Below are 16,100 nucleotides of genomic sequence, written 5' to 3'. Positions count from 1 at the left end.
TAATTGAAGGTTGTAGCTTTTCTCATTTTCGAAATATTTGCATATAAATCACAATAAATAGAAAAAAACCATGTTCGGTCAACTTTGACTCTACCAAAATGGTTAAGTTTATAATGAATAAAAGTGAAACCTGGTATTCCCAAGAGACTCGTTCATACTGCCAACCACGTCTTCACAACTTGCTTCCCTTCTTGCCGAAACCTCTCCCAAAACTTGACAATTCAAACCCAAACACACTACAAGTATCATTCCTTCTTTCAAAGTCATCCGTACTACGTACATGCCTTATCCACCATTTCTACCCTAACACTAACCCTTCTATCATGCAGTTCACGTTTCTCCCTTTCCTTATCTTCTTCCACTTTCTTCCATACTCAACCAACACCAACTGCTGATCTCCCAGACCCATTTGCTCACTGATGCTCGGCTCACATTTATTCACTTTCAACCACTCACTCATCGCATTCTCCCGGACATACTGTCGCATACTAGAGGACCCACCCAAATGAATCCCCTTAACACCTAGTTTCCTGAATTCCCAACCTGACTCATCCTCTTTCGCCTATACACACTTGCTACACGACCTTTCATTCCACATTCAACACGCTTCGCACGCGGCTCCTTACACATCCTGGCATAATGCCCATTCTTCCCGCAGTTGCCACAAACTATGTTCATATGGGTACCCTGATATCCACTAGCTATGTGCCCTACCTGTCAACACCTGTAACATTTAATATCCCTACCTTTCTTACACTCACTAAGTGCCCCGTTTGCCCACACCCGAAGCACGCTCATAACGCCCACCAACATTCATTCTTCTTGTGTCCTGGCTTATCACATCTGTAACACTACTGCTCTCGCTAACAACTAACTGACCCTACTCTTCCAACACTCGCACTCCTATCTCTTTTAGAGCTAACTACACTCACGTTACTTGCTCTAAAGCTCCTATCAACGACTTGCTCTGCCATTCACCTCGGCCCTTCTAAAACTGCCTCCCTGTAGCTCTTAAACTCTGGTATAACCTCAGCTACTTCAGTCCTAACACTAACACTTTTACTCTCTTTCATACACCTAACTCGTAATCCGCTATTTCTAAAATGTCGTTCCACGTCAACCTTTCATTTGTCCATCTCATTTTCTCCTTATGTTTCAGATTTATAAACTCGTATATGCTCTCTGGTACAGTCGCCAACAACTTTTGCACTAACTCCTTACACTCATTTATCCCTTCGTCCCCAAACTTTTTCCTAGCTAATGTTTCTAACCAGCACACATACATCGACGACGACTCACCAACATTCATTTATGCCTCTTCAAAATCTTGCTTTCCCCTATATCTAATGCTACTCTTTATCCACTTTGCCTGTTCTACAATCCTGGCTTTCACACACACATGTAGCACATTCCCTATACTCATCATTACCCCATACATACTCAACAAAAATCCCATCAAGAGGCTACCTAACTCTCTTGTTATCCCCATACTTAGCCTCACAATACTTCTCATATTCCTTTAAAAAGTCCCCTATGTTCCTACTACCATATTCCTTGTAGTGCACATCGGGATACCTCTCTCATATACACAGCCTTTCGTACTTTCCACTCACTCTCACTTTCGCTACTTCCATTCTGACCCTTCTTTCCCTCTTCCAAATACAAGCGAATTCACTTCCATACTCGTGTCCACATTCTTGATTACGATCTTCTTACCATTCTTCTTTCTACCTACCTGTTTCCACTCACTGCTATCTTGGCCCTTTCCCCAATGTATTCAATCCTAGTCTCATCCTGTCCGTCACCCTTACTAACCTTCTTTCCCTTAGTCTTCTTTTCCTCAGCCCCCTTCTTATTCTTGTCCTCAGGTTTATCCTTATCCTGTGTCTTCCCCCTTCTTTTCCTTACATATCACAATCAAATCACCTTCGTCACTCGTACTCTCATACACTCAGTCTTCCACTTTCTTTACTACTCCTGGCCTGTCACAAGACCCAGTAGGCCTACCTCCTACAGCTCCCTCTCCCATTAACCCCTTCACCACCTCCTGCATTGCATTCATCATTACTCCAAATTTTTTGTCCATTTTCTCAACCATTCTCTCTTGCGCTCCTTTCACCAGTTCTTTTATTTCCACTTTTGCACTCCTTAGCATTCCTCTCATTTCCTCTAACTCGCTCTTCAGCTCCTCACATTCTACCTTTAACCTCTCCTCCTCCATTTCCAATTTTCCTCAGCTTCTCTCGCCAACTGCAATTCCTCCTTCAGCCTCTCCATCTCCTTCAACCCTTCCATCCTCACTTTCCTTCACCAATCACACAACTCATTAACCCAATCATCCTGCAGCTGCCACACCAACAGTCCCTGCTCTGGCGTCAAAAAATAATGTGGCGGGATCACAAGCTCAAAAAACAAGTGGGCAAAATCCCCCCCACATAAACTTAACCAATCCAACTGCCAAACTCACTCTCAACCACACATTCCTCTTTACACTATGGAACACACGCAAGACAATTCACACACCTACACAAAAAAAAACACAACACATGCACTCACCCAACTCCAGATACTCAGGGCTATGCTGTGCTGTCCGCTGGTCGAGGTTTCTGAGACACCACCAACAACAAAGACAACAACCAAGAACCACAACCCAACAACCAAGAACCACAACCCAACAACCAAGGACCACAACCTCTCAACACAACACTCAAGGACCACAACCCCACAACTCAACAACAAACAAAGAACACAACCACAACTCAACAACACAGTAAACAAACAAGGAACACAAATACAACTCAACAACACAACAACAAACAAGGAATACAACAACAACAAAAGACCACTGCACAAACAATCACTAACACAAAAAAATCAACAACATAACAAGCCAACACACACACCCACTAACAACACCAAGAAATCACAACAGCTCACCAGCAACAACCCTCAACTACTCACAACCACAACAACTCACATATAACTCAACAGGAACTCATAAGCACAACAAATCCAACAGCACAGGCAAAACAACTAAAGCAAACAATACCAAACTCAACAACTAAACAACCAACAAATCAATAACACACAACTGATTTTGAATGCGACCAGTGCCGACACTTCTGACCATCACAGGTTCTGCCTCAAGACTGACTCCAAAAACACAGAACTCTAACCATAACTCTAAACTCCAACAGCACCAGCAGACAACCCAGAACTCACCTACAGCCAGTTCAATCGTTAACCATCCATCCACCAATTTCTCTCTCTCTCTCTCTCTCTCTCTCTCTCTCTCGGATGTCGTCAAATGGAACTCCCATAACTCCTCCATATTGCCATCATCAGTGTTTACCCGACTACGGCAGGGACAAAATGACAAATTTTTATTAAGTTCTTAAACAATTGGATAATTCTTCTAGTGCTAGCTGGAAACTGGTAAAAACAATCAAAGATTGTAAAAATGATATTGTTATAATACAATAAAGTTTTGTACATACTTACCCGGCAGATATATACTTAGCTATAGTCTCAGACGTCCCGACGGAATTCAAAACTCGTGGCACACGCGACAGGTAGGTCAGGTGATCAGCCCATTCCCGGCGGGACTAGAAACCATTCCCGTTTTCTAATCAGATTTTCTCTTCCACCTGTCTCCTGAGGGGAGGCTGGGCAGGCCATTAATCGTATATATCTGCCGGGTAAGTATGTACAAAACTTTATTGTATTATAACAATATCATTTTTGTACATGTAACTTCCCCGGCAGATATATACTTAGCTGATTGGCACCCTTCGCGGAGGGCAAGAGACAGCTACATAACAAAATAATTATAAATATAAAAACGGAGAAACAACATACGTTGTAGGTATAATAAAAAACAACCTTGGTTCCTACCTGATATGGCAGAAGACTTCATTGATACTGTCTATGAATCTGCTTGCCACAAGAGTTTCATAGAGGATGAGACCTATGACTGATAACCCTTTCGGATCATGCCAATGGGGGCTTAACCGCTTACTTGGCAGAGCCTTGTCTTGGATCGTACCAATGGGGGCTAACCCACTTACATGGCAGAGCCTTCACCTGTATCATATCAACGGGGGCTAACCCTCTTACATGATAGAGCTTTAGGTAATTAAGACACTACAAGGAGCACAACAACCAATCCCGACCACCTGACCACACTAAACATGTTAGAACTACGACTTGAAAGGGGTCCACCTCCTGAACCCTCTTTCAAGCGACCTAATACACACACCAAAAACCATTAAAAACCCAAACATAAGTATACTAAAAAGGATTGGGTTCAGCTCCCTGTCCCAGCAACGAATCCGCAGATACGTAAGCTCCTAGAGTAAAACATTTGTCATACGTAACTTGAATGTCTCTCAAATAATGTGATGCAAAGACTGAATTGCATCTCCAAAAAGTTGATTCGATGAGAGTCTGTATAGACAATTTCTTGTGGAATGCTAACGAGGTAGCGACGGCTCTCACCTCATGAGCTTTTACTCTAAGGAGGTCCAGGTGTTCTTCTTTACATGCTAAATGGGCTTCCTTGATCACATCTTTGATGAAGAACGCCTGAGCATTTTTAGAGATTTGTCTTTTGAGATCTCTAACTGAGCACCATAAGCTTTCCTTATTACCTTTCAGTTTGTTCTTCCTCTCCAAGTAAAACTTAAGGCTTCTAACTGGACAAAGAGCCCTTTCTTGTTCTGTTCCCGTTAGAGACGATAGTCCTTTAACCTCGAAGGTCCTAGGCCAAGGTTTCGAAGGGTTCTTGTTCTTCGCTAGAAAAAGAGGCTTGAAGGAACAGAAAGCAGAGTCGTTCCTGAAGCCAACATTATGTTCCAATGCTTGTAGTTCGCTTGCCCTCTTGGCTGAGGCTAAAGCGACCAGGAATAACGACGTCCTTGTTAAATCTCTAAACGTAGCATTACGTGGAGGTTCAAATTTGGGGGTCATCAAGTACTTTAGGACCACATCTAGGTTCCAACTGGGTGCTCTAATGTTCCTAGTCTTCGACGTCTCGAAAGATCTAATCAAATCATGCAGATCTTTGTCTTCTGCGATGTTAAGGCCTCTATGTCTGAAGACTGAAGAAAGCATACTCTTATAGCCCTTAATCGTGGAGACTGCTAGATTACCTTTCTCCTTCAAGTAAAGGAGGAAATCGGCTATATCTGTCACAGAGGTACTGGAAGAGGATATTTTCTGGGCTCTGCTCCATCTGCAAAACACCTCCCACTTCGACTGGTAGACTTGAATAGTAGATGGCCTCCTTGCCCTTGCGATAGCTTTCGCAACTCCTTGAGAAAACCCTCTCGCTCTGACAAGTCCTTCGATAGTCTGAAGGCAGTCAGAACGAGAGCAGGGAGGTTTTTGTGATATCTGTCGAAGTGGGGTTGTTTGAGAAGATCGCTCCTGTTTGGGAGCGATCTCGGAAAGTCTACGAGCCATCCCAGTACCTCTGTGTACCAGTTTTGCGCCGGCCAGAACGGGGCGATGAGGGTCAGTTTGGCTCCCTCTGCTGCTGCAAATTTTCTCACCACTTCTGAGATGATCTTGAATGGTGGGAAGGCATATCCGTCTATTCCGGACCAATTGAGAAGGAGACTGTCCACCGAAACCGCCCTTGGATCGGAGATCGGGGAGCAGTAATTTTCCAGCTTGTTGTTCCAATGAGTGGCGAACAGATCTATATTTGGTCTCCCCCAGAGGTTCCAAAGTCTGTTGCAGACCTCTGGATGTAAGGTCCCATCTGTAGGCAGCACTTGTTCCTTCCTGCTCAGAAGGTCAGCCCTCACGTTCTTCTCTCCTTGTATAAATTGTATAAATCTTGTGAGGGGAGTGATCTTTCGCTCTTCTGCCCAAAGCAGTAACTCTCTTGCCTTTTCGTAAAGGGTGAACGAGTGAGTCCCTCCTTGCTTCTTGATGTAAGCTAAGGCCGTCATGTTGTCCGAATTGATCTGCAGGACTGCGCCTGAGATCTGAGCCTCGAAGTGTATGAGTGACAGGTGAATCGCTGCCAATTCCTTTAAGTTGATGTGCCAGGACACCTGTTCTCCTCTCCAGGTGCCTGACACTTCTCTCGTACCCAGAGTGGCTCCCCACCCCGACTCTGAGGCGTTGGAAAATAACACTAGCCAAGGGCTCGGCACATGCAGAGATACTCCTTCGTTGAGTCTGCAAGGATTTATCCACCAACGAAGGTCCTCCTTTATTTTCCTTGAAATCAGGAAGGAATCGGACAGATTTTGGGACTTCTGATCCCATGTTCTTTGAGGTAGAATTGTAGAGGCCTTAGATGAAGCCTTCCCAGAGAAATGAACTGTTCCAACGAGGAAAGGGTCCCCAGAAGACTCATCCATTCCCTCGCGGAACATTGTTCTTTCTCTAGGAAGGTTGCTACTTTCTCCAAGCAGCGGTTTTGTCTTTCCTGTGACGGAAACGCATGAAAACCCAGAGAATCCATCCAAATCCCCAGATAAACGACGTTCTGCTAGGGAATCATCTGGGATTTCTCGAGGTTTACTAACAGTCCTAAGGATTGTGTTAACTTCAAGGTCAAAATTAAGTCCTCCAGACAGCGGACTTGCGACTGGGCCCGTATCAGCCAATCGTCTAGATACAAGGATATTCGAACCCCTTCGAGATGAAGCCAGTGTGCCACATTCTTCATCAGACCTGTGAATACCTGCGGGGCTGTTGAGAGTCCGAAGCAGAGGGCCCGACACTGAAATATTCTCCCTTGAACCATAAATCTGAGGTATTTTCTGGAAGACGGGTGTATGGGCACATGGAAATAGGCATCCTGAAGGTCCAGGGATACCATCTAGTCCCCTGGACGAAGGGCTGCTAATACCGAGGATGTCGTTTCCATCATGAACTTCCTCTTTGCTACGAACACGTTCAGGGCGCTCACGTCCAGCACCGGCCTCCAACCTCCTGAACTTTTCGGAACAAAAAACAGGTGATTGTAAAACCCCTGGGAAGTAAGATCTTCCACTTCCTCTATAGCTTCCTTGAACAGCATCTGATCGACGAGATGTAGAAGGGCTTGTTTCTTGATAGGATCCTTGTAATTTGCTGTCAACTCCCTTGGAGTTGTAGTCAAGGGAGGTTTTTCCCTGAAGGGGATTAAGTATCCTTTCTTTAGGATGGAGAGGGACCAGGCATCGGCACCTTTCTGTGCCCAGGCTTCATGAAAGTTTAGAAGCCTGGCACCTACTTTCGTCTGGAGGACAGCATTCTCACTGGGTCTTGACAAAAGGCCTTCGTGAAGACCTTCCTCTCTTCTCAGACCGCCTACTCCTAAGAGAGGATCTAGGTGCGGACCTTCCCCGAAAGGGCTGCTGGAAGGGAGCTTTTTCTTTCTTGGTTACCTGGACCGCAGGTTTAAGCCTCTTAGCCGACTGGGCCAGATCATCCTGTGTGGCCTTCTCGGATAAAGTCCTCGATATATCCTTCATGATCTCCTGCGGAAAGAGGTGACTAGAGAGGGGCGCATACAACAGGGCGGATCTCTGAAGAGGCGCATACAACAGGGCGGATCTCTGAAGAGGCAAGACAGATTTCGTTAAGAAGGAGCTAAACACTGCCCTCTTCCTAAGAATACAGGATCCAAAAAGGGATGCTATCTCATTGGAACCATCCATAACTGCCTTGTCGAGGCACAACAAAACACTACCCAATTCGTCCATGCTGAGAAATTCTGGAACTTGCGACTTCTTAGCTAAAGCTCCTAACGCCCAGTCCATAAAATTAAAAACTTCAAGGGTCCGAAACAGGCCCTTGATGAGATGATCCAATTCACACATCCCCCACGTGGCTTTAGCAGATTGTAGCGAGCGCCGTCTTGACGAATCCACTAGGGCGGAGAAGTCTGCATCAGAAGACGACGGGAGTCCCAGGCCCATCAGTTATTTGGTATCATACCACATACCAGGTTTTCCCGTAAGCTTGGAAGGTGGGCAAGCAAACACCGTCTTCCCCGCTTCCTTTCTAGATCTAAGCCAGCTCTCTAGACTCTTAAGTGACTTTTTCATTGAAAGAGTAGGAGTCATCCTGACGAAGGAGGGAGACTTCGACAGTTTCGTACTGGAGAGTAACGATCCTGGAGAAGGAGGATCCGAAGGTCACAGAAAGTCTCCGAACACTTGCAGCAGGAGAGAAGCTAGTCTCTTATAGTCCGAAATACCGGTGTCTTTGGGAGTTTCTTCTTCCGAAACCTCTTCAAAAGGCGCTGAAGGAGAAGAGGGCTTTCCAGGAGAAAGATCCTTAGGAGGAGAACCCATTCTTCCCTTCTCCGAAGCTTGATCCGGAGAACGGAGTCTCTTTCTCTCAAGATTCCTGTCTGTAGGAGCATCAAAATCCACTTGTTGGATATTATCAGAAGTCTTAATCCTATCCTCTTCCTTCCTGCACGAGTCCTGGAGCTTTCCTGTGTCTAGGCGCCTGACAGGTGAGGCACTTGCGTCCTTGAATGCGCGCCTGCGAAGCGTAGTGCGCCCACTGTTACTAGAACTTCTGATAGGCTCCTGGCACCTGCGAGGAGAGGCGCTTGCGTCCTGGCGGTGGCGCCTGGTAGGCGAAAGGAGAATGTCTCTGTCCTGGCGCCAAGAAGGAGAGGCGCTTGCGTCCTTCCTAGAACGCCTGGGAGGAGAAGAGCACCTGCCAAGATCCTGGTACCTACTCGGAGAGACTTTTGAGTCCTTAGAAGAATGTCTGGAAGATCCAACATAATCTGGAAGCCTCTTGGTCTCTGGGCGCTGGTAAGGAGAGAGTGTTTCCTTCGAAGCTCGTCTGGAAGCAGAACGAATCCTCCTACTCTCTTTTGGAGCTCTGTAATGAGAGGGGCTCTCGTCTGTTACGGAATGCCTAAACGAACGAATTCTCTCACGAGAGATCCGTGAAGAATCAGATAGGAGGAGGCTCTCAGGCTCCTGGGACTTGTCAGGGGAGGCGCTTGTGCCTCGTGACAAACTCCTGGGTGATCTCTTACCCGAAGGGAGCTTCCGATCCAAACGCTTAGCTGGAGAGGAGCGTCTAAAGTCGCAAGCAAACGAAGAAGAAGGCTTCGCTGAGGATGAAAACCTTTCAGGCGAGGTGCGTCTGCTGGCGCCAGAGCGCCTACTCTCCGAGGCTCTCCTATCTGGGCTGAAGAGCCTTTTGAAAGAACTCCTACTAAGGCGGACAATTGCTCCTGGAGGCCTACCAGAACTTCCTTCGTTTTAGACGAAAACCCATCCGGAGAGGAGTCAGGCGATCTAGGCGCTCTCTTCTTACGAGCAGGAGAATACTCCGGAAACGGCTCAGGACTGGAATGCAAAGTGTCGCTTGCGGGCGGCTTCCAGGCTCTCTTGAGAGGGCGCAACTTAGAAGACGAACTCCATCCTCTTCTTGGTGATGACGAATCAGAGTCAGAAAAGCACTTCCTCAGGACGCTTTTGCAATAGCTGTCCTTGGCAGCCTGGGAAGCGACTACAGGATCTGCCGAAGGGATGCCTGACTGTTGGGAGTACCCCACATCCCCCTTGCGGCTGTCGACATTCCTCCTCCCCTGGGCACGGGAGTTTGGAAGAGGTCTAGGCCTAGGAGCAATGTGGAGTCGGTCAGACAACCCCTCCACTTCACTGGGGACACTGCACAAATCACTGCACAAATCACTGCACATGTCACTGCGCTTACCTGTATCCTTCATCGCTTGCAGTTGCGATTGCAAGCTGATAATAGAGGCTCTCATTGCAGCCATCTCCCTAGACGTATCCACGGGTTCGCTGTGGGGGGAAGGGGCTGAAACCAAACTAGGAGCAGGAGAATTAACAGAAGAGTTAGGAGCTACCTCTTGCTCAATAGAGCAGGATGGAAGCTTTCCTAACTCTATCCTTCTCTAGTTTTCTTATATAAGCAGCCGAGCTCTTCCATTCAACCTCAGTTAAACTTTCACACTTAAGACAGGTATTAGTTGCAGAACACTCATTCCCCCTACATTTACTACAAACGGTGTGAGGATCCACCGAAGCCTTTGGTAGCCTCACCTTACACTCCTCTTTCGCACAAACTCTAAATACAGGTACCACGTCAGACATTCTAAAGAGAGATCTAATCCAAAATCCAAAAAACGGTCCACGATAAGCGTATGCCAAAGCCAAAGATCAATACGTCACCAAAGGTCAATCAGGTAATCCTCAGCAAACGAGAAAAGAATTCTAAGCAGGAGGCACCAACAACATTGTTGTCGGTACCGGCAACAGAGAAAATCTGATTAGAAAACGGGAATGGTTCCTAGTCCCGCCGCTGGGGAATGGGCTGATCACCTGACGTACCTGTCGCGTGTGCCGCGAGTTTTGAATTCTGTCGGGACGTCGGAGACTATAGCTAAGTATATATCTGCCGGGGAAGTTGCATGTACAAAACAAGGAATTTGTGGCATCCAGAAACTCATGCATATATGCGGTGGACGTTTGCTCATTGACCAAGCTCAGACCCCTGTGATATACCAGTCTTTTCTTTTACTGCCTCGGGAATTTCGCTTCGCTCTCCTTTTGCAAGCCAGTTTTTTTTATTGTAGTCTTGTTAGTGGGCAGAACTATCATCTACACAGATGTGTTACCTTCAAATTTTGAATTCAAGCTGCCATAATAAGTGTAACTTACAGCTATGCAATTACTGGGTAAGTTGTAGTACATACAAAATTACATATACTATATACCATAAAATATCACCCTCTACACAAAAGAAGACCTACACCAAAAAATTCAACATTGTTTTCATATGGTGTGATGACTCATTTTCTTAAATTTACTGACAACCTATTGGGTATTTGTAAAACCTCAGTATCCTCTACTTTTACACATTTTGCCAAGTTGCTTTCTATACCAGTCTCCATATTTGTGACTCCTGGTCAAGAGAAAAGCATGTTTAAAGAGGTTGGACAGCACAATGAAGGAGTAGGTAAGTAAATATATGAAGCTTAAGGACTTCTGGTGGGCAGCATGATGGAAAAAAAGAGCAGCCAGGTGAAAGAGGTTGAAATAATGGGAGAAAGAGTGCAGAGATAGATTTAGTTTGGGAGAAAAGACATTCTGGATTGAGATCCCTGTTCCCTGTCACATAGCTTTAATATGAAATACAATGCTCAACAGTGAAATCATGTAGCTAACTTGGTTCTTCTCTCTCAGAGGGAGAGGGAGTTAACAATCAAAACATATTAGGAACTGGAAGTGTAAGCAGTCCCTTACGTACCAAAAACAAGACACTCGATACAGAAAACACAAGCATACTTTTCTACTTCTGCATAGACAGTGATGAATAATGGTTCCATGAGTATGTAGAATAAAAATTTTAATGTTTTCTATGACTAACATCTGTCTGGGACCCTGATTTTTTACTATAAAGGATCAAATAAAAAACACATAGTACTTCACTAGAACAATTTAAACCTTCCAGAATGCAATGACATATAGTTAATTCATCCAGTTCTCAATCTTGCAGACTCGGAAGATGTAAGATTATCTCATATGCATAAAATAACTGAAGTCATCAAAAATATCTTTTAAGTACTGTACAGCACCTGTTACGACACATGTAGCTTATCTCAAGAAAGGACAGCCAAAAAAAATAGTGTATCCTAAGAAATATCTTACTAACCAAGGTCTATATGAATTTTTGATAATGAATGCTTCGCCTAGTAAATGTAAGGGGTGTGTGGTGGGTGGTAGAAAGTAATAAAAAGATTGTACTGTGTAAGAGCTCAAAATGCATATAAACTAATTATACAGCTAGGACCAAATAACAATGTTTTCGTTAGGATTTTCTGGAGAAGATACAACCAATTAAGAACCATACCTCTTTCCACTCCAATTAAATTCTTCAATGGCAAAAATTCAAATATCTTGAAGATGACATCATCAACCAAGATATGCATACAAGGGGCTGATGGGTCCTCAGCTTCGAGATCAAACAATCTATCAGATAATGGAGCTCTGACATAATCATAATCACCAGGCAGAATTGACTTTTTTATGGCGGGCTGGATGACTGCACACTGACCGAAAATATATCTGTCTCCATCCTTTAATGAAAGTAGTCTGAAAAATGGACAACTGTTTAACAGGGGCCATGTACATGGGTAATATGGAGAATTTTAAAAAATTTTAACAAATTATCAACAGTACTATCAGCACCGATGATAATGGCCAGCAAAATTTCTACAACATGATCCCATGCATAAATATACAGAGATCACATACAAAGTAATAAAATTTATAAAAAAAAATTAAAGGTAAATGCAATACTGAATACTTAAGGGTATTACACTAATTTATGGTTGTTGGAACTCATGAATCATTTATATACACCATCTAATCACACTATCATATTAGTTTTTATTATTTTATTTGCATTTTTGCTCACAATTGTCTCTTCTGTCAGCAAGTAAGAAATTCCAAAACACCAGCTTATCATGAACAAGATGGTTAATCAAATGTTGAGTTTTCAACCGAGACTACATTCACACACCACTTATTAATATGGTAATGTTTACAAGACTAATTCATTAGCCTAAGCAAGAAGGGTAGTATATTTAAAAAGGGATTTTGACGTAGGAAAAATCTATTTCTGGGCAAAGGACCTGTATCGCCCACTGAAATAGGTTCCTTTAGCACTATTTCTAAGGTAAAATATTGCTATAATATTATAACCAGAGAAAAGCTAAATTGGAAATGCCAGATTATTCTGGCTCGCTCACCTTTATTATAAGGTGTCAATATGGTTTCTGGGACGAGTGAAACCACTACCACAGGTCCTTTTCCATTTAGCCTCTCCCTACATCAAAAAACCTCAACTAGAGAGGAGCTGACCTAAGGCTCACTACCCGCTACCGTTACGGCTAGCGCCTCTGACGTCATTCCTGCAGATAGCACCCAAGCTTGGCCCACACAAAGGGGGGGGGGGGGGGGGGAAGGTGAAGGTAAGGGATTTCACTGGGCGACATAGGTCCTTTGCCCAGAAATAGATTTTTCCTACGTCAAAATCACTTTTCTGGGCTCAGCCTGTGTCGCTCCGTGAAATAGTACCAGAGAATATGCCAAGCTTGGGCAGAGGAAGTACATAAATAATTATAAAGGGACAATCAAAAACAATTAAGGTTAGTTGCTTATAATCTAGATTAAGTTACAAACAGGTTACATAATGGCAATACAACCTTAAAACTAGACAAATACAAGTCATCACAGTAATTATACATCAAGATGAAAGGCACTTATGAAATAATCAATATGTACAATATATTACATCCAAGGACCAGTACGGCTGTGACGTAACTGGGCTAAGGCAAGAATGCTAATGAGGCCGGTAGGAAGGAGAAGGCAAAGGAGAGACATAAGCTGGACTACTTACTACTATCTCCAACAGTATCGGGGGAAACTGTGTTTCCCGCCGCTACTGCTGGAAACTTAAGGGCTTCTAAGGACTTAAGATAATGGCGTTTGAATACTGTCGGAGATTTCCAGCCAGTGTACTTCTTCAGATCTTCAAATTTCATATGTTGGAAAAAGTTTATTGAGGTAGCTATAGCTCTAATATCATGTACCCATGGAAAGGACTGCGTGTTGGCTTATTTGGTAAAATATAAAATTTTTTGCCTAATTCCTTTTAGGGAAATAGTGCCACCTTTTTCTCTAATGAACAGAGGGCCAGAAGATATCAAGGTTGTCCTGTCTAAGTATGCTTTCCATGAAGTGATTGGACATAAGGATGGGTCCTGTGGAAGCGGAACAATCTTCCAGGGGGCCCACCTATCTAATGGATCCTCATTTTTTGCAAGAAATTGGCGATCTGGAGAAAGTAACACTTCTCCTGAAGGGAGAAACTCTATATGACCTGGGTCTCTAGATAAAGCCGACAGTTCTGATATTCTAGCTCCTGAGGCCAGACTTATGAGGAATAGTGTTTTCCTCAATAGGGCTAGATAGTCACACGAGGTACTGTTAGTATCTGAGGCTAACTTAAGAACATCATTTAAGAACCATGACACCGACTTGGGCCTCTCAGTAGGTCTGAGTCTGGCGCAAGCTCTGGGGATAGATGTAAAGTATGAATCCGTTAAATCTATCTTGAATCCGAATTGGAAAATCTTTTTAAGAGCCGATTTGGTAGTAGTAATGGTACTAGCTGCCAAACCTTTTTCAAATAATGATCTGAAAAAGGATATTGCAAGATTTGTGGTCCTGGCTTGTGCATTAGATTCCCTCAGGAATGTAGCCAATTATTTAACTGCTGAATCATATTGACGAAGGGTTGATTCACGTTTATCAGATTCTAAGAACATGATGTTCTGAGGATCGATATCAGCATCCCTCTGTGCTGCAAACTTCATGAAGTCCATAAAGTTAGGGCTTTCTGAATTCCTGAGGAAGCGAACACAGTCAGCGTTTGCACTAGTTGTGATAGTCTAGGGTTGGGAATCCGTTGAGGGCGGAGTCCCAACTCCAGCAGAAGAGGGAACCAATTGCTCTTGGGGCAATTGGGAGCTATCAGAGCGATGTGACCCTTGAATGTCCTGAGCTTGTTCAGAACTTTCATGAGAAGATTCACCGGAGGAAAAAGGTAAATCTTCTTCCATTGATTCCAATCTATAGCCAACGCGTCCGTGGCATAAGCCAGGTGGGGGCCACATAACAAGGGAGTTTGTGGTTCAACTCCGTGGCGAAGAGATCCACCTGAAGCCCCGGTACTAGCTGACAGACCCAACTGAATGACTTCTTGTCCAGGGACCATTCGGACTCCAGTGGGACCGAACGTGATAGCGCATCCGCCACAACGTTTCTTATTCCGGCAAGGTGAGTGGCCGATAGTTGCCACTTGTTCTTGCCTGCTAGTGAAAAGATGGCTATCAGACATGGTTCACGTGGCTTGACTTGGAACCTCCCCTGTTGATGCAGTGTACTACCACTGCACTGTCGAGCACCAGCTTGATATGAGATTTCTTGGCTGGATGAAGTTTCTTCAGGGTGAGGAACACTGCCATGACTTCTAGCACATTGATATGAAGCTGGCGGAATGGAAGGGACCATGTTCCTTGTACCTTTTTGTACTGTGAGTACCCGCCCCAACCTGTTAGTGATGCATCTGTGTGGATCACTAAGGCCGGCGGAGGGAACTGTAGTGGAATTGTCTTTGACAAGTTCTTGATCTCTGTCCAGGGACAGAGATGCTTCCGTAAGATCGCCGGAATCGGAGCTGTCTGTCCCGGGATCTTTTGTTCGCTTTCGAACGCCAAACTCGATTTATATCTTTTAGTTTGGCTTTCAACAGGACGTCTGTCACTAAAGCGAATTGCAGAGAACCTAAGATCCTTTCTTGGTTTCTCCGGGACGTCTGTTTGCACTTGAGAAATTGTCTGGTTGCCTTGGCTATTTCTCTCCTTTTCAACGGCGGGATTGATAAGAGTATGCGAATCCAAATCCCATTGAATTCCCAGCCACTGGAAACAGGACGCCGGGGTTAGCCAGGACTTTGTCCTGTTTATCTGGAATCCTAAGTATTCTAGAAAACGGATGACCATGGCGGTTGCTTGGCGGCAAGCTTCGATGCTTGTGGCCCACACGAGCCAATCATCCAGATAGGCTACTACCATGATTCCCTGAGATCTTAGTTCCTGGACTACCGTTTCCGCCAACTTTGTAAATATCCTGGGGGCTATGTTGAGCCCAAATGGCATTACCTTGAAGGAGTAGACTTAGTTCCCTAACTTGGAAGCCTAGGAACGGGCGGAAGTGTCTTGCTATCGGGACATGATAGTAGGCGTCTGCAAGATCTATAGAGGTGGTGACGGCCCCACGGGGAAGTAAGGTCCGCACCTGCGAAATGGTCAGCATCCTGAACTTGTCGCAATGAATGAATAAGTTTAGACGGGACAAGTCTAAGATTATTCTTCGTTTGTCTGAGTCGTTCTTTGGCACGCTGAACAAGCGACCTTGAAATTTTAAATGTCTGACTCTTGACACTACTCCTTTTTGAAGGAGATCGCGGGAATACAGGCGGCCCGCGGTTAACGGCGCAATCACTCAACGGCGAATCGGTTTTACAGCGGT

The 16,100-nt window shown here is 44.6% G+C and overlaps 1 protein-coding gene across 1 annotated transcript in view; it reads right to left on the bottom strand.

Moving 5' to 3' along the window:
• The window catches only part of LOC135225778 (F-box/LRR-repeat protein fbxl-1-like), a gene marked incomplete in the record, with an annotated part of 240,007 nt that overhangs the window by 151,673 nt on the left and 72,234 nt on the right, over nt 1-16,100 (bottom strand). Inside the window, 1 exon segment of the mRNA XM_064265244.1 lies at nt 11,854-12,095. Within this exon segment, the coding sequence (XP_064121314.1) occupies nt 11,854-12,095 (242 nt within the window).

The sequence above is a fragment of the Macrobrachium nipponense genome, chromosome 13 (assembly GCF_015104395.2).
Source record: "Macrobrachium nipponense isolate FS-2020 chromosome 13, ASM1510439v2, whole genome shotgun sequence".
In the NCBI taxonomy this organism is placed as follows: Eukaryota; Metazoa; Arthropoda; class Malacostraca; order Decapoda; family Palaemonidae; genus Macrobrachium; species Macrobrachium nipponense.
Note: the sequence above shows the minus strand (reverse complement) of the source record. Positions and strands in the feature narration are given on the sequence as shown.